At 35.3% G+C, this 18502-nt stretch overlaps 1 protein-coding gene and 1 long non-coding RNA gene across 6 annotated transcripts in view; one reads left to right on the plus strand and one right to left on the minus strand.

The window, feature by feature from the left end:
* The window catches only part of wwk (anoctamin 8 white walker), a 51412-nt gene extending 39697 nt beyond the window's left edge, over positions 1–11715 (minus strand). For 2 of the 5 annotated variants that reach the window (XM_031970820.2, XM_031970817.2), the window contains exon 1: positions 11427–11710. In XM_031970820.2, coding sequence (XP_031826680.1) covers positions 11427–11619 — 193 coding nt within the window. In that variant the 5' untranslated portion in view covers positions 11620–11710. Of the gene's footprint in view, positions 1–11426 lie in introns of all 5 variants that reach the window. The other 3 variants (XM_031970818.2, XM_031970815.2, XM_031970819.2) reach the window with 3 other exon arrangements.
* Positions 11716–11821: 106 nt separating this feature from the next.
* On the plus strand, positions 11822–14611 carry LOC143174745 (uncharacterized). The gene is made up of 3 exons (XR_012999043.1): positions 11822–11982; positions 13802–13988; positions 14515–14611. It is a non-coding gene; the product is annotated as an uncharacterized LOC143174745 (long non-coding RNA).
* The last annotated feature ends 3891 nt before the right edge of the window (positions 14612–18502 follow it).

Here is an 18502-nt window from a genome sequence, read left to right on the forward strand (position 1 = left end):
TTTCTTCGTTTCAAGTTTGAGCATAATTATAGCTTTGGGACATTGTGGCGAGGTGACACTGTACGCCGGTCTGCTTTGGTCTGGTTGGTGCCGAGCTGATTGGGCGAACTCGGGAGCTTAAATTACAGAGCACGCAATCGCTGCGTTCGTTCGTTCGTTGCGAGTTGGCTTCGATAAAATGTTGTCATCCTCGTGACAATATTTCGTTCACGTGTTCGACGCTGCATTATTTCGGAAGCGTGGTCGCTGGAATATTATATTCATGCTAGTGAGCTTCGTTTAATGATGTAGTCTACCTGTTTAATCATGCTCTAATTAAACTCTATTTAATTCTTCAGTTGAATACGTCGATTTCATGCTCCACGCAATTAGGTTACTTTAATTTGGCTTTGTGGAAGACTTTTTAGAGGAGTTGATATGGCACTCGAATATCATTATTGATTACCGAGTGCTTGATATTTTATTTTACCACTTGGGAAATGAATAATTACATCTGCTAAGTATTCTGTGCTTTAAAATCAAGGTCTTTTTATATTGAACTTCATTCTGATCATTCATTCTGATTCATTTTTTATCAGAAGAGTCATTTGGTCAATAGAATATTTTAATTAATAATTCAATTCAGTTGATTCATTCTTATATATGAAAGTAGGAAAAGAAAAATTTTTCGCTTAGAAAACTTTGGTAATAAAATTTGAAGTAAAGGGAACTGACAATTAAGTAAATTTAAAATTAATCAATAGAAATGTATTCATCGGATATTATTGGATTGTTAAAGATTAAATATTCTCTTTTATTAGAAAATTAATGATTGATTAATTTTTATGTGAAGAATTTCAATTTCCTGTTTCTACTAGAGGTAATAGAAAACAAGGAGATACGAAATCGGGAGTAGATGCCGCAACTGAAGTGTATATGGGAGGTGAAGTTACTGTAGAGGCATTATAGCAGTTGACTAGTTAATAATTGATGACCGCGGACACGAGAAATCACTCGATTGTCTTTACGGGTACTTTGGTTGCGAGCATTGATGGCCCAGCTGTTTCTGAAATGCTAACACGTCTCATTTTGGTAGCGAAGAGAGAAGGGTTGGAGGAGCCTCTTACGTCATAGCGAAGTATTCGGAGCAGCCTCGCGGAGAAACTCTCCAGGTTTCAGCCCCAGAGTTTCATACCTTCGATAGATAAACGTCGATTGAGGTCTGGCAATTTCGTGACCCGGCAATTTCGCATCGAACCATTGTAACCAATTCAAATTCAGGGTTATGCTACACGTTCACAACCACTGGATCTACACCACTGTTTCAGAACATTGCAACGTTTCGTACAATTTAATTTGTTCATAGAAATATTACTTCACCTTCCTATACATTCTGAACAACAGGTATTCTCTTACTTGAATGTTTTCAACAATTTTAGATTATTTTTACTCGCTGATTATTATAATTAGGGGCTTTTATATATTTATCTGAAAAACTGGAAAGTTCAAAGTTTTACACAATGCATATAATATATAAACATGTATGAAATATTTAAATTGTAGAGTTGTTCATTAAAAAAAAGAAAAGAAAAAGTGTTTTCTATCGTAATACCGTTTTCCTAATTATATTCTTAAAAGTTTTAATTTGCATAAAGATTTGTGGTCTAATTGTAATCGCTGATTTCTCAGGCTGCTTTTATATGACCAATAGACAGTTGTTGTTTATACAATTCTTATTTTAGTGTTGAATAAAAATATTTAATAAAATAATAATTTAAATATATAATATATTTAAATTTAAATATATTTCGTGATTATTTTCTCTGCAATATCCACTGGTATCCACAATTACAGGGGAAAGATTTGTATGTTTATTAAATCTAGCATTTGTGGCCAGAATAATAGTAATAATTATAATAATTTATAATACTATAACAAATATTACAATAATATTTTAAAAGTATACTAAAAGTAACGGTAATAGAACCAAAAAGTTGTTTTTCAATATTACCAATAAATCAAATACAACCACTTCTTGTATAAATGTGGAATATTCCAATAAACAGTCCAGAATTCGTTTAACATGAACTTTAATATCTACAGGTTAAATTCAAAGCACGTTATGTATTTACAGTACTGTAGAACTCACAATAAAGCGATTAAAAAATTCTTGAAAAATAACTATGAAACAGATTCTTCATAAGAAAGTAATACAGACAGAGAAAGAAGTTAGACCAGGATCAAAAAAGGGAATTTAACGTAAGATTCGTAAACATGAAATCGCTATAACACGGAATTATTTAAGTTTTAAGTATGTATACGTGAAATTAACCTTTAAGTATGAAAGTCTGAAAATTACTGATTAATGTTAAACATTTTTGCTTGTAGCAACAAATAAAATAGTTTATTGTACTTATTTGTTTTTACTTATGTAGATATCTCTACATAGCAATAGTATCAACTATATAACAAAAACTTTACTGGTTTTAAAGTTTACGATATTTTATATAGAGGTTTGTGAGACGGCACGTCCACATTTAGAGGTTAATGACGTTTTACGAATTTCTACTGTAAAACATTTTAATTCTGATGAAGTCTAATCCATCAAAAAGGAACAAGCATATTATCCTGAATAATGATGTTACTCAGTTGCCCACGGCTTTTTTTACCCCATACTTAACAATAAACACGGTTCGCTACTTTCTCTGAGGGGTCACTGTACTAAACTCGTTTCCCTTTGTTTACAGTGTTTGCCAGGGCCTCCCTTACCTCTCGAGCGTCATAATTAATTTTCACGGTTAAATCTGTAATCCTGCGCGACAAGCCGCTGCCGCCTCTACGTACTCCAGCCTAGCAATTAAACCTGTCGCTCTTTGGGCTTCTTACCTCAACTTTGATAACGCGCGTTTATTTGCAGTTTACCGTAGACACTCACTACTATTTCGTCAGACTACATTCAAAATTACGTATAAATATTGTGTTTCATTTAACTTTCCTTTTTGTCGTATAATGTGTAATACATTTTATTAAACATTGAAATTTTTTATTGTGCCGATGGAGAACAATGTACCACTAGTAGTTTTATAATGAAAGATTAGGTATTTCATTCAACTTTAATATCGTGCTTTGCAAAAGCAAATTAATTAAAATTTGAATAAAAAGAAATTTGCTCATTATTTTACTGTTGTAATTTTATTAAGTGCGATAATATAATTACGAATTTATCGTTCATTATTTAATAATTTGCGTCGTTTTATGTATGATAATTTCTACAGATTTTGGAACTGCTTAACACTATTGTCATCGAAGGTATCAAAAAACTCTTTTTAAAATTTTAATTTAAAATTATTGACTTTCTGACTTTTCATATAATTAACACGTTGAATGCCGTACGATTTCACGTAGTAAAATACACAGAATGAAAGAAATATAATATCAAATTATTTCATTGAATTGTTTTGTTATTATTGCACGTTTATTTCGACTAATGTCACCGCGTCAGGTAGTATTGCTTAGATTGCAAAAATGTTTGCAAATAATCGTCGTTCAATTGACTGGATTATAGTAATTCGATTTGGTCGGGGGTCACCGGTGACCCGCATGGCATTCAACGTGCTATATTATTTATTCGATTATATTAAGTAATTTAATAAATCTCATTAACACTAAAGCTACGGAGCACTTGATATGATTAACATATGTATATACTTCTCATAAAAATGATATGACTACATCTGTTTTAATGTTTGCTGATATTCATTATATTAAGTGAAACCATTGATTTTCAAAACAGTTTCCAATAGTTAACATACTTATAATATCAGTAATAGCAAAGTAAGAAACTTAAAACCAGTTATTCTAACTGGCACGGTATTTAAATCTTTTAGTATACATAGATGTATACAAAGGTACGGTACAAACGGAATTAAATAAAAGAAATCAAATTTTAAGCGTCGAAGTTGATCACACGATTATAGCAGATGAAACTCCGATAAAAGGAAAAACGGTAGAGCCGAAGGTTTCATGTTTTATTCCCTCGTTGAGGAAGAGAAAAAATGTATAGGAATCTGCAGCAGGCAGAATAAATCCTTTGGATCCTATTTCTCGCGTAATCCTCGAGTATCGAAATCTTACTCTCGCTCGATATAATAATGTCTGCTATGACAGATCCGATATTATCATAATAATAATGCCGCTCTGCGGTGTATAAGACATCCGCGCATCAAAATGGGTCAACACGTTCGGGGATTATCTTGAAATAGAGCTTGTGCAGCAACGTCTCTGTCGAAAACTTAACCTAGGGTATATTTACGACTATTGTTGCGCTGGGTTTCGTATTGCGAGATTTTTTCGAGTCACGTAATGGCGGCGCTCACGCGATTCAGGGGTGCTAAAAGGAGTGGTTACGCTTTAATTCGTTTTAATTGTCACATCATTCGGTGATTTTTAATCTTCAATTGATACATGGCTTTGTCGTTGTTGTACCAACGCTTGAGCCACTTATTAGCCAAATCGGTTTATTGCACAAAACAAAAAGCACAGAAAACTGATGCAATAATTATACATTGATTTTTAAACATTTTCCTTTAAATAGAAAGTTAAGTGTTTTGTCCAAATGTTTACATAAATATAGTGCACTTAATTTTATTCACTTCATTGAATACGTTCCTTTTTGTACTAATTTTCAATTTTTATATGTTTATTTATATGTACTATTTTGTACTCTTCTATATTGTGTGCAACACAGATAATATTAATATTGTTACGTGATGTATGACTAGGTTTAATTATAGTTAACAGATAAAAGCACGCGTAAATGTAATTCACTGTTTTTTACACAAAATATGAAACATTGATCGTTGCAAATACGCTGATAGCGAACGTATTAAACAAGTTTCCAAGAAAAAGAGCAGAAGAATCAAATGTTTTGAAGGTTATTATATCTGAAAAGACGTGATTTCATGTTAGCAATCGCGAATCTGTTAACACTTAAACTACCAGACGGGTCAAAATGCCCTATTTCTGATGTCTTCTTTCTGCAATCATTAAAAAGATAATAGATGTTTTTCTGCGAAATTATTAAAAAATTGATTTAGCGACATGCAAAATGCATTGTAAATTAATTGAAGTTTTGATAGATGCACCTTTAGAGCTTCTATAAATAAATTTTAAAAAGTTAATTTAATTGCTCCGTAGTTTTAGTGTTAACTTATGATTACGCGTATTAAAGCTACCTTCGCTTGAACCGACGAGATGGCGGTTCGAGTGAAGATTCTAGTTTCATTTCAGTTTTTCGTCGCTTGAAACGTCTATTAATAATATTTGTGATCTAGGAAGAAATTATCAACGAACCTTTCTTGACCCGTTTATCCTCGTTCCAAAGTTCAATAATTAACCGCAGCTGCTTATGCAATTACCGTAGCAGGCATTTTAATCGACGTTTCGATCAGGGGATCAAATTGTGGGCCGGTTATTGGACTGTACTGTCGGTCATCGGGTTCGGAAAGGTCAAGTCAGAACCGATTATGTCACAGGACGCACAGAGACCGTGCCCGAACCGGAAACCCTTCAATCCGCAGGACTAACAGGCCGTTAGAAATGATAAACGGCCGATCCTCGACGCCACTGTACCGATAAGAGGACAATTTACTCTGAAATGCGATAGCCGTAAGCGACAACGCGTTGCACGCGATTTCCAATGACCCCTGCCGCCCCAACGACTCGACCTACCCTCGTGGGATTTAATGTCGGAAATCTCGATTTCCCGATAGGCCCGAGTTTCGACAGTTAAAAAAAGGAATCACGAAAATTAAAGTGCATATAAGTACTATTATTCCATTCCAATCCACATCCATACATGAGCCACTCATTAGTCAAATCGCTTAAGTCTACAGAACAAAAAGTAGAGAAAAGTAATGTAATACACGGATTTAAAAAATTTTCCTTTAAATAAAAAATTAAATAATCATTGTAGAATATATTTTACTTCATTGTCACAAGTGTAGCTTTAATCTAAAGAATATGTATAAAATAGTACAACTTTGAAAAGTTAAGAGTCAATGACTAAAGCGCTGATTTTTATGCACCTATGGGAGATTTGAAAGTGCAAAATTATGCATGGAATGCATACAATATACGAAACAGTTTGAAAAATATCCAAAGTGTAGTGTTTTATATAATATTTTTAACAAGAACTGTTTTCTGTCTTAATATAATTTTTCTAATTATGTTCTTCAATATTTGAATTTGTTAGAAATCTGACTTAGATTTATTCGCTGATAAGCTGTTATGAATTTTATGATTATTCGAAAATCAGTTTATACAAAATAGTGATAAGTATAAAACAATAAGAGTGGGTTAGGTTGTCAAAGGGAAAACATTTTACTCCTAATGATAATAAGAAAGGTTTATACGAAGATTATGATAACTGTGAAGTAAGAATTAAAAGAAAAAAGTTCAGTAGAAAGATAATACTACGTAGGAATCTTAAAAGTAAAAAATCTTAACGCTTTACTTATCGGAATAACTTATCTCTTATATTAATTCAATCCACGCTTGTGCTACATCAAACAGAAGTTCAATAGTTTTTCTATAATTAATAATTCCCCAAAAATGGAATCGTTATATTGTTTAAAAGTCTTTATTGTTTCACGTCTGTAATTGCTATAGTTACAAAAAGATTGTAAATAAGGTAACTTAATTCTTAGTTACGATAACGCGTTGATTTAAAAATAATTTATTGAAATCTTTGCATTTAAAGTCATCTCGTACAATAAATTTCAAACCGACTATACCTAAACGTGAAAGTACGTGGTAAAGGAATCATTGTATCCTGTAAAAATCATTTTATTTTGCAAGAGGTAGTTAATTGGAGTAAAATGTTTTCAGATTTCTAATTTTAGATTGTAATCATTCCTGACATTTAACATTTATTTCAGTGACGCGCTAGTTACCGAAATGTTCCTAAAATCTACGTGCTTCAAAACCCGACCTAGTCATTACTGTCTCTCGACTCTCGCTCTAAACTCCCCTCTTTCACGTCCGTTCTCTACAGCCAGTCGCCCTTGAGCGTACTCACCCCCCTGGAATACAAACACACACCCTCATACCGGCCACTTAGCCATTCCAAAGCAAACATTCCTCAAATCCTTATTTCGTGAACATCGCGATCGTTCTAGGTTTGGAAAATTCTCGAGCGACCACCTCATCGAGAAATAGTCCATCGGTTCGTAAAATGACGCTTCTATGGACCCAAGCCAAATACACTTTTTTCTCTTTGTCCTGCGTGAAGTCCATGTTACATGGCTTTCGGCAGCTTTATTGCCCGCATTTAAAAACTTTTTCTATGCTTCTACGGATAATAAACTCTTCTTTTATTTCATTCTTCGTGGCCATTCCTTGAGAGTATTATAAAGAATTGTTATTCTATTTCCTTAGTTTTCAAAGATTTTGCACATGTCCTAAGAAATGTGTTATTTTATTATATTCTTTGTGATCAAACACAATGAGTGTCATACAAAGTTTTTGTTTTATTTCACATTTTCTTAATTCTTTTTTAATCTTTTAAAGAAATAAAGTTCTGTTTTGTTATCATTTTCGTGATGGTTTATAAGGAGTATTATGTTAAATTATTACTAGCTTTCGGACAATCGTTGGAATATTCTTGGTGGAAGATAACAAATTGATAAGTTTTACTTTACAGGCCTTTGTGATCGGAGATACTAATTGAATTTATAATTAATAATCAATAATATTATTTAATAGCTGCTATTTGACTACTAAATTTTAATAAACGATTTCGTGTAATAAAATAGTTTCAACAATATGATAGTAAATAATAGTCTTCATAAAGCAAAACACAGGAAAAAATGTTTAGTCATGTAAATAACTCAACAGTAGCGGAAAAGTAAGAACTGTAATATTATATTGCAACAGTTCTGATGTTTCTTTCTAAGTAATAAAAAGAAGAGATTTCAATTCTTTGTCAGCTAAACTAAAACTAAGTAAAAACGAAGAAAGAAGGCTCCTTTATACAGGTTACAAGAGTTTGAAAGATGTTATTTGTGGTGAAAAACAAAATTTGTTTGTTAACTACGTTCAAAATACGTCAAAATTTTTGTAGTACTTAAGGGTTAAGTTTCCCCACTCGTTGACTTTCACGGGTCACGAGGGTCACCCGGTATATTCATTCCAGCCTTGGTACACAGTTGCACTGCGAATCAAAAGACGGTGTGCAGGTGAAAGGGAGATAAGCTGCAATCAAAGCTGGATGAGGTTTTCCGCGAAAGAAGAAGAGTTCGGTAGAAAGGGGGTGGGTGATGTGTACGATTTTCGGTGGCTAAGATCGATTCTCGACGAAAATAGGCGGCCGTAACCCCCGAAAATCACCGTCGGTGATCAGATGCACGAAACAGGCCCACGTCACGAACCAATTACGCGAGGTTTCGTAACCGCGAGGCGGATATGGTTCTCGTTGTTTTAATGCTTTGCACTCGAGAAGGGAATTTCAGCTGCCATTTGATTCGTTGCGGAAAAATGATAAAATTAAATATTTAGTATCAAATATTATATAATGCATTGACACATGACGCGTTAAAATAGAATAATTTTGTTTTTTTACACATTCGCTATCAACGTCACATGTTCGTAACGGCTGCAGACCTATATTTTACATAAAGAAGAAGAAATTAATTCTATAGATATTGTTAGTTAAAGTTATAGGATACAACATTATATTTAGGATCTCAATAACTCATTTTAGTCTCATTTCATCAATATCTTATTTAGATTTGTTGGATTGAATAGTTGGATTACAATTGAGAAGATCGTTACTAAAATGCTGGTAGCGAACGTGTTAATTGATGCATGATTCTTCTTTATGCCAGGTATGAAAAACGTCAGTGATATTTTATTACAAACTGTTGGTATGTTTGTAAACAATTACAAGTATGTTTGTAATGAGAAAAATTGTTGTCCGCAAAAGGTTAATACGGTCCAATTGTTTTGAATACGACTTTCTCAGTTGCAATATTCTTTTAAATTCGACAAACCTTTTAAATAAAGTATCGACGAAATGAAAGTAAAAGGAGTTTTTGAATTTTTAAATATAATATCGTATTTTATGACTTGAAAATAATAGTACAAATATTTTTATGTAAATGAAATTAATACTATAGATGTTATTATTCAATTTTCTTAGTAAGAAGTATAGTATGGTGACCGTCACAAATATGTAACATTGATAGCAAACGTGTTACCGTCACTACCGAGTATATACCTGGGTACCCATTTTGAAACTTTTTCTATGCAATTTTTATTCTCGTGAAAATTGGACACTATTTGTTTGAAAGATGAAAAATATTCATTGTTTAAACATTTTTTTGTTGATTATTGCATCGAAAATAAAGAATTCATCCAAAAATACTGTAATATTAAAATTTGGATAAATGCAGACATTTTGCTTGTCAACATAAAAGGGTTAAGTTCGTATTTTTAGTATCCGTTCGAACGACGGATTTATAACACTCGCGCGGTTGGTAATTTCTTTGTTTTCCTAAAACCAAAAGCTGCTCAAAACCGGGTGATTCCAAAGCTGGTTGCCGGTGGTTTGTTTCATTTATCCACAGAAGGATTTAAATCACATAATTTGTTTGAAAACGTCATACCTGGGACTACATTCCACAAACATGGCGATTTCTTCCAGACATCATAGACATAATGGTTTAGATTATTCTTTTTAACAATATTCGAATATAATCAGTATTCTTAAGTATAATATGAATTTACATTTAATATTGTTAATATTATTCTAACAGATTGTTAATAAAATTTGAGTTAGTAATGATTTTATCAGTTACTGTATTATGAAGTCGGTGAAAAGCGTTTTTATGATAGGTCACTGTTGAAATAACATAAACTAACAAATATAAAAAACAATATAAGAATATATTATTTCTGTCTTGAGACATAAAATTTGTATGAATCAGTTACTAAATGCTATTTATATTTCGTAAATGAGATAGGTAATAAATTAACTTATCGTTGTATGGTGAATGAATAAAACAAGTGAAACGTGATATTCATTGATTACTGGACATGTAAACACGCTTATCCACAACAATCTCAAGGCCATTCTCCCGGAAACAAAACGTTAATTTTCAATAACTTTATATTGAATGTTTATGTACACATATAAAATATAGAACAATAAAATTAAATAATCTTTAACTTAATAGTATGATTTATAAAAAAAATAATGTCATAGTAAATCATAATAAATAATAATAAATCATAATAATTCTTTTTTAAACACATTACACGATTCTGTAACATATACAGAAACTTTGATAAAAATTTAAAAATTTCCTGATACGTGAAGCACAGTGTTTATTATCAGTAAAAGTGTACTGGAACGATTCATTTCTTAATCATCGTCCATTGCAATCCAATCAAAGGTATAGTTCATTGCTCGTTGGTGCACTGTGCATCTCCATTTCCACTAATTCACGAAAAATCCGCGAAGAGAGTCGTCGAGACACGAGCGCGAGAGAGTCACACAGCGGTCCGATATTTGGGGGAGGTTTGATTCAATGTTTATCACTGAGGATGCAGCCGAGATTGCACAAGAGGGTCGCTACTATAGTCTCTTCGCACTAGCTTACATAATAACAGACCGACAACGGGATGGGAGTGAAAGGAAGCTACTAAAGATTAAGGAAAATAAATACCGACCAGTGGTAGCCAAAACGAAACAAACACCATGGCATTCCCTAATCCATTCCAAACAACCCGTTAAACCTTAAACCATCCGCAGATTGAAAACCAAAATAATTTTTACTGCGCGGAAAGCTAGTCATCGCAGGGCCGTATCCAATGGGCCCACATCGTCACTCATTTTAACTCCCACAACCATCCATTGTACAAATCTACAATCAACAGACAGGGAACTATCAAAATACGAAAATCTGTTTCGAAAATAAATGTTCACTTGTCTCCTCAAGAGCCACTGACAATCATTCACAAAGCTAGACCAAACAAGGCTGCACGTTATCTAGTCTTTGTTGTCTTCAATTCATGTCAATTTCATCGACACAGACTCTCAAAACGACATCTCAGCCAAATCCAAATGGAGACAGTTCCTACGGCCCTGAGTCAGCTCAGAGACCTTTCTTCCTCCAACTGTCTCACTGACTGAAACACTCCTTTACCTTCGGTAGAAAATTATTCTACGATTTCTCTAGCGTCTTCTCTGATGATCATAAGGCACCTGCATCTAGGGGTTGGCGCATGAGACATAATCAACCCAATGAACCTACGATGCCCAGAGCTTCCGGTTAGGACGGCGTTGTGTCCACGAGAAGAGTCACTATGTTCGCTCCATCGAACGGTGTTATGGGGGTACTGCGAAAGGGTGAGAGAGAGGGAGCGAAAGGTGGCTGCAGACTCACCCTTGTCGAGGGTTTCTTTGGCCGCGTGGATGACCTTTCTCCGTCTGAGTCCGTCGCCCGCGAGGACGGTCGTCATCATGCTTGGTAAGGTGCCCGTCGTCCTCTCATCCTCGTCACTGTTCGCGCACTCGCTGGAAGTGGTCGATGCACGATGGCCGAGGAGATTGATCGGGGACCCCGCGCCGCCTGGCATGGTGTCCCGATTAGCAGGACCGTCGCGTCCTTAACCGAGGACCCGTGCGCCTGAACTGAACTCGCTCCCTCTATGCAACCCTCAGGTACTCCCTCCTCGACGTCCTCTTTTGTCTCCCACCACCTGACGCTCTCTCTTTCCAGCTTTCGACCACCCTCCCCGAGGCGCCACCATTGCGACATGGAATCAATTTTTAGGCGGTTCTTGGTCATTGTTTGATACGAAATGTTTTTCTTGGGAACGGTGAATGGGACGTCGGTTTTTAATAGGTAATAACCGTTGGTTCGATAAGTGGTTGGAGTAGTGCAGGTGTGACACGTCTGGGTTGTGTTCTTTGACTAATGATCTTGTTGTCTGATCAAGGTGAATTTTTATTGATAATGTTGAATGGAAAATTATTTTCTGTTGCTTAATTTGAGGGGTGATTGGATTGCTGTGTTTATATGAGACTTGTATGTGTTTTAGAGATAATTTTGTAGCTGTGTTCCGTAGTTTTTTTTAATTGAATTTTGAAAGAGGTTTTTCGATCATTTGTTACTTGGTAGAGTTGACATCGAAAAGAGATGGTATTTGATACGGGATTTGATACGGGATTTGATACGAAATTAATTTATTGCTATTTTCGTAGCGTATTCATGATAATGCAACGTTATTACATTATGAATATTAGTATTATGGTTTATTTATATATTAGTACAGAGATATTGATATTATTTATATTTCTGTAATAATGATTCAATGATGAATTGATTATAAATTTGATTATTGTCAAATATCATTAAACTGAATTGAATATCGATTTACTATTCTTTACATTCCTCATTAAATTGTTAAATCAAGTTCAAAAATGGTCATATTCTTTTTTTATTTGAGAAAATTTTCAAATTTCAGTATCTTCACTACCAAAAAACCATTCATAATATAGCGAATTACATGACATCAAGGGAAAGAATAACATTGTTAATACCAATTCCCGTTTCGATGTGCCAAATTTGATCGACAACTAAAATTTCATTTTATTTCATTATAATTCTGAATTAATTTTATAAGAAGGAATGATAAGAAGACGTTAATAACAAAAATTTGAAGCTGACACAAAAGAGTAAACAAAAATGATAAATTCATTCGATTCCGGTTTGAATATCATTTCCGCCCGCGTAAAACTCGCCGCGTACGGCAGTGCAGCGTCGCTTTCGATGTCATTGCTTCATGACTCACTACTATCGGTGTTCTTTTCCGTGAAACGGGCAAACATTTCCGCGTAGTCCCGCCATCTGTGGCGAACTACGGCTGCGACTGGCGATCGATCGCTTGCGAACGCCATTTTTCGCTCGACTACGCTACGATATACGCAACATCCCCTTTTCCTCCTTTTTATTTTCCTTCACACGACGTTTTCCGGACCATGTGACACCATCGAGGACCACGTTCTACACGTGCCATACAAAAATTGGGTTAACGGTTCAGTTAACAGGCTTGCACCCTATCCCCACCCCCTAGCAACCACTCACGTTCGGAATTTTCATTTTGGTTCGCTACTACATTTTGTCGATTAGATGAAAAATCGCGCATAATCGTATGACAAATAAACGCCCGTTAAAGTAATCGGTGATTTGCTTTCTTAACGAATTAATGAATGGGAATATCGTGAGACGTTTTCCATAATCTGAACGTTATTGACCTAGGATGTCTTTAGACATCTTTAGGAAGCGATGTAATTGAAATAAACTATGATAACAGTTTAGTATCAGTTTAGATGTATAAAGATAATATTGAATAAAAATAGTTAGTATAACAATTAACTATAGTCAGAATATAAATCAATATTTTATTATACTACCTATCACACCGTAAAGAAATATCGAATAAATTGGTAAAACTAAAATTGTCAATATTTATTCACAGGTCAGTGTTTAATGCTGATATGTTAAATGGCAATACTCGTGTCTATCAGTTTTTGTTGTTATTGACAGCTTGCACTGTTGCAATGTTTTGTATCGTGTAATTTGCTGTAGTCGTCGAACGATTTGTAACACTTTTGAATACAAGAGCTTCAGGGACATTGTTTTAAACTTGAACTCTATAGCCAGTTAGAGTAAGAAACAGTAGATTGCTCGTTGAGAAAGTTTAAACGATTGTAAATGTCTTTAACGAAACCTTTAAGGAAACCTTTAAATTTTAGGTCACAAGTGTGCTAGTTTTCGTCGCACGAGAATCGAGGCTCAACAACAAACTCTAAGCACTGAATTACTTAAAGTTTTATAATTCCCAACATCTTACCAGAAGATCTCGTTCATAATTGTGTTCGATGCACAGGGTGTTCATTAAATCGTGGCACAACTGGAAGGAGAATTCGTCTATATGAAGAAGTAAGTGGAGAATGTAGAATAACTTTATATTATATAGTATAACATGACTTTGTGGAACTTATCGTTTCTCAAACTTATTATTCGTCAAAGTCTAATATGTCTGTTCATAACTTATCATTTCCACTTCCTCCATATACCAAGGCTATGCAATGCGAAGCAAACTTCCGGACTTGATTACCTCGGAAATAAAGTCCCTTACGACAAAATTTTTATTTGCTCTAGATTTATTTTGACACCTTGTATTTAGTATATAAAAAATAATGTTAATAATACGTACAAAAGAAGAAATTGTGTATCAAAATCATATAAAAATTGCATTTAACTGGACTGATTTATTGAAAATGTTTCAAAATTTCCCAAAATTCCTCCAAAAATTTCAACATGACTGCTTATTAAAATATGTTCCAAATACATATTTGAAATATCGTTTCCCACTGGAATCAGAATTCCAAAAATATTCCGTTTACAATATTTGGTACACGTATGACAGGACGAGAATATTTATATCGAAATTATCCATTTAAAGCACCTGTCCCTCTCAGCCGCGATCGGAAACGCGGCTTTCAAACGGCGCTTCGAGTTCTACTTCCGCGGGCTGTGGTGGTGGAATCCTTAAATATGGGCCGGTCGTTGAAAGCGTCACACCGGGGAAGTCCCTGACGAGGGAAATTGACTCTTTCGGTGGTGTCAAGGGCACACTCTGAATTCGCCCGGCGTCACTCTATTTCGAGACACTGTCGAACACATTATTCCCTATTTCCGGAGCCGAAGTGGCCATCAAAAGTGCCAGTGGTGTCGTTCGCGTGGCGCAGATATCGATGGGAATCGATGCCCCACACCAACGCCTAAAACTTATGTAGCCCGCTATGACAGGCCGGAAAAGCGGCGCTATTGGAAAATGATCGTAATGAGACATCCGGGCCGCTTCGATAATTCCACCCGTCGAATCACCTATCTTCGCGCACCGATAAACAAACCAGATATTTCGGAGTGGATCCGACTCCTACGAACGCTGCTGTTGAAAGCAGATCATTTTGTGAGGTGACCGAATTTGAAAAAGCAATTAGTTAAAATAAATAAATGGCTTTAAATAAAGAATGGTACAAGATGTTTATAAACCTGTAGCACAATCGTGGAAGAATTAAAATTAATTGTAAGTGGGGAAATTAGCTAACGATTTGGTGTGAAATTTCTTTATAGGAGACTTTGTTTCGCTTCGTTTCACTTCACCTTCTTTTTCGTGGCAGTTGGAAATCAGTGTTTAGTACTGTTTAGTTCCCTTTTGGATCGTTAATACTTATTCTATTCCGTTGGATGGTTAGCTGAAGACTTTGTTTTAACGAGACCCTAACCTTGATCCTCGGAATCCCATCAGTGCTAAGCTGAGGAACTAGAGTCTCAAGGACTTGGTAGCCTACCTGGCTGATGAATACACAGATTCTCTTCCATGACAGTTAGACATTATAGTCTGGACTAATTCTGGATATGTCATGTCTCTCTGTGCCCACTGGTTGGCTAGTTGGTGCCTTTGGTTCTATAGAACTTTGACCTAGGGTACTTTTAGCATATGCCAACCGATTACTAAAGCTTTAGGGGCCTTCCTAGTTATAGGGATATTTTTATTTACTTTTGAATTTTAAAAAATAATAATTGAGGACCTCCAGCGAATGGTTATTTACAAATTCAATTTAAGAATTTAATATAGATCTAGATTATATATTATATGTTAAATTATTATTATTATATAAATGAAATAAAATTCTGTTTTACCTAAGTTTCCTGAATATTGTCTACGAAAATGAGAATTTACGTTAAATATTAACGTGTGTTAATTTGTCTGTTCAATAACTTACACATGAATTTAATATCGACTCAGCAAACTCCCATCAGTAAACACTTGTAATAACGAAAGAAAGTTTCGAACATACTTCATAAGAAGCACTCGTCTTCCTCTTATCGACGATCGAACTTTCCAATTTCTTCCTCGTTAAACACGTTTCAATGTTTACCATTCGATTAAGAATTTTCCAGTGGCAATCTTCTCAATTTCACACTGAGGGATGAAGAGTGTCGATATTCCCCTCCCTTTTCGCGAAAATGTTCCGGCAATCGCGTGAACGGGTTTGCATAGTCGATCCGGATTGCGTAACCGAAGTTAAGCCCGGGTACGAATCGAGAAATGTTCGATAAAAACAATGGGGGGATAATTAGGGGAGATGCAACTGGGTCGGTGAACTCTATTGAACCTCCAGCCGGCGCAGCGAGTCTGTTAGCTCAATTTAACGCGAAAGGGGGGAGCGTCCGACGGAGTAGTCAGTTTCTCTTCTTGAAAGGAAAGCGTGAGGGTGGGAAGCGCGGGTACAAAGAACATCAAGGGTACAATAAGGGAAACGTTACTCTTGGCGCTGTTTCCCGCCGAGTCATTTAATCCCTTCAGCTTCAACAACCGACTCCTCCATTCTTTTCTTCGGGCTCCGCTCGTATTACCGCGGAATCTCGGCTCCTGACGAAGTTTCCATAAAATTTGACCTTAATTCGAAAGGGACGCCCTAATTCGAGTACATCGGATTGTAAACAACATTAGCGGCCATATAGTCATTATCGATCAAAAATCGCGAGTCTTCTTTTCTACTTGAATTGATAATTAGATTTTTTTACAGTCAAAAGGTAAATTAACTTAATAAATTAATTTCTTAAAATATTTCGGATTCCATTCTTAATATTTTGTAGTATTGCTAACCATTTTTGGAAATAATCATCGCGTTTCTATCTTCTTCTATCGTTTTAAGAATATTCTAGTATTTAAAAATATATATAAAAAGTAGACAATTTTCTTATTATTTATCAATCTTAGTATTAATAAACTGCTATTGTTATCGTAACAACTGAGGCACTATAAAGCGTCAACATCGATGTAATCAATCTAAAGTAATTATAAGATAGGCACCACATACGAAGAAAATATTACTGACACATTCGACCATGCTTCGAATTCATTGATAGATTATTACCATTGTTAAAACAATTGCTGCAATTAAGTAGGATATTGACACGGTACCATCGACTCGATCAAAAACGAACGAGAGAGAAATATTATTTCGCGTGTGCAACTTGTTTCTTCGCGTGGAAATTACCTCACGGATTATCGGTGAATATGCAGGCGGCTGCAGTAAACTGGGTCAGCGCAGGGAGTCAAAGGACTTGGTTCGCGTGCGAAACGGGGCCGTTGCTTTCTCCTTGTTTTTATTAAAATACTTAAACGCTTAACTTACACGTATACCAACCGGTGGTTGGTATGTAATTCAGTTAAATAGACTTAGCCCGCTATCATCGTTCGGAAAACGACGCTGCCGGACACCGGTTCGCGCGTCGCATCGCTGCCGGCGTCGAGGGATGCCAGAAATGCTTTTGGCATTCTCCGCATTTTCCCTTCATTCCAAAAAAACAATACGATCAATTTCGTATAATCGGTGCGTTTCACTTCCCTCATCGAACGTTACCACATTTAAGTAAGTACTTTTCAACAGTTTTCCATGCATCTGGTGAACTCGAGGAAACTCACTCTTCGTTGCTGAATATGTACATGGTGACTCTCTATTAACTTCACGAAGTTTATTGGCGTATCCCGAGGGAAATGTTATATTTAATGGGAGTTCTGAAATAATCTCGCTATGGAGATGTATGCATATTGAACGCTTTTACATAGTGTGAGCGTTACTTCGCCAAGGATGTCCAATATGGCCGCCATCGCTCTTGAATTTTGAGGTTAACTCTTTTGACAATTTATACTGTTACAGAAATTATTGTCGATATTAGCATAATAAAATAGCGACGAGTAATATTGTGACGAAATGTAAATTGTAATTACAAATTTCAATCAAGAAGTCCTCAATAAATTACATTTTACGGTACATTAAAAAAATTTCTATTTTACATTAAATCTAACGAATTCTTCAATGAGAAAAAAAACAATATCTGACGTTAACATTCACATCACAAATTAATTTACAAAATCATAAACTCACACAAAGATCCGAGTTACATTCGAAACACGAAATCATTCTCAAAACGGAACAATTACAGATCCGTCATGAAATCTTCCCACTCTCCTGGTACACCAAAAACTCTGTGAGGCGAATTAAAAAGTCATCATACACACCAAGCGTTTTACCATAAACATCGGACCCAACTCACCATGAAACGACGGATTACAGACTTCCCTCGCCACGAACCAGCCCACCAAACCTTTCGGTTCTCGAATCACAAAATAAATTAATTTAAATTACAATACAAATTTCTCCTTACACCATAAGAAAGTCACGAATCAGTCGTTCCGATTGTTAGACCCAAGTTCCAAGTTTTGGAACGTTCACCTCTCGAGACGTGCGAATAAATAAGAGAAGAAAAACGTTCGGTGCGAAGATCGCGATCAACGAGGCACTCCCCTTTCATTGATCCTTTCGTCCTTCGGATCCAGAGGAGCGACGATTACGCTTGACCTTTCGCTTGTCCCC

This window comes from Nomia melanderi, chromosome 7 (genome assembly GCF_051020985.1).
Source record: "Nomia melanderi isolate GNS246 chromosome 7, iyNomMela1, whole genome shotgun sequence".
Classification (NCBI taxonomy): domain Eukaryota; kingdom Metazoa; phylum Arthropoda; class Insecta; order Hymenoptera; family Halictidae; genus Nomia; species Nomia melanderi.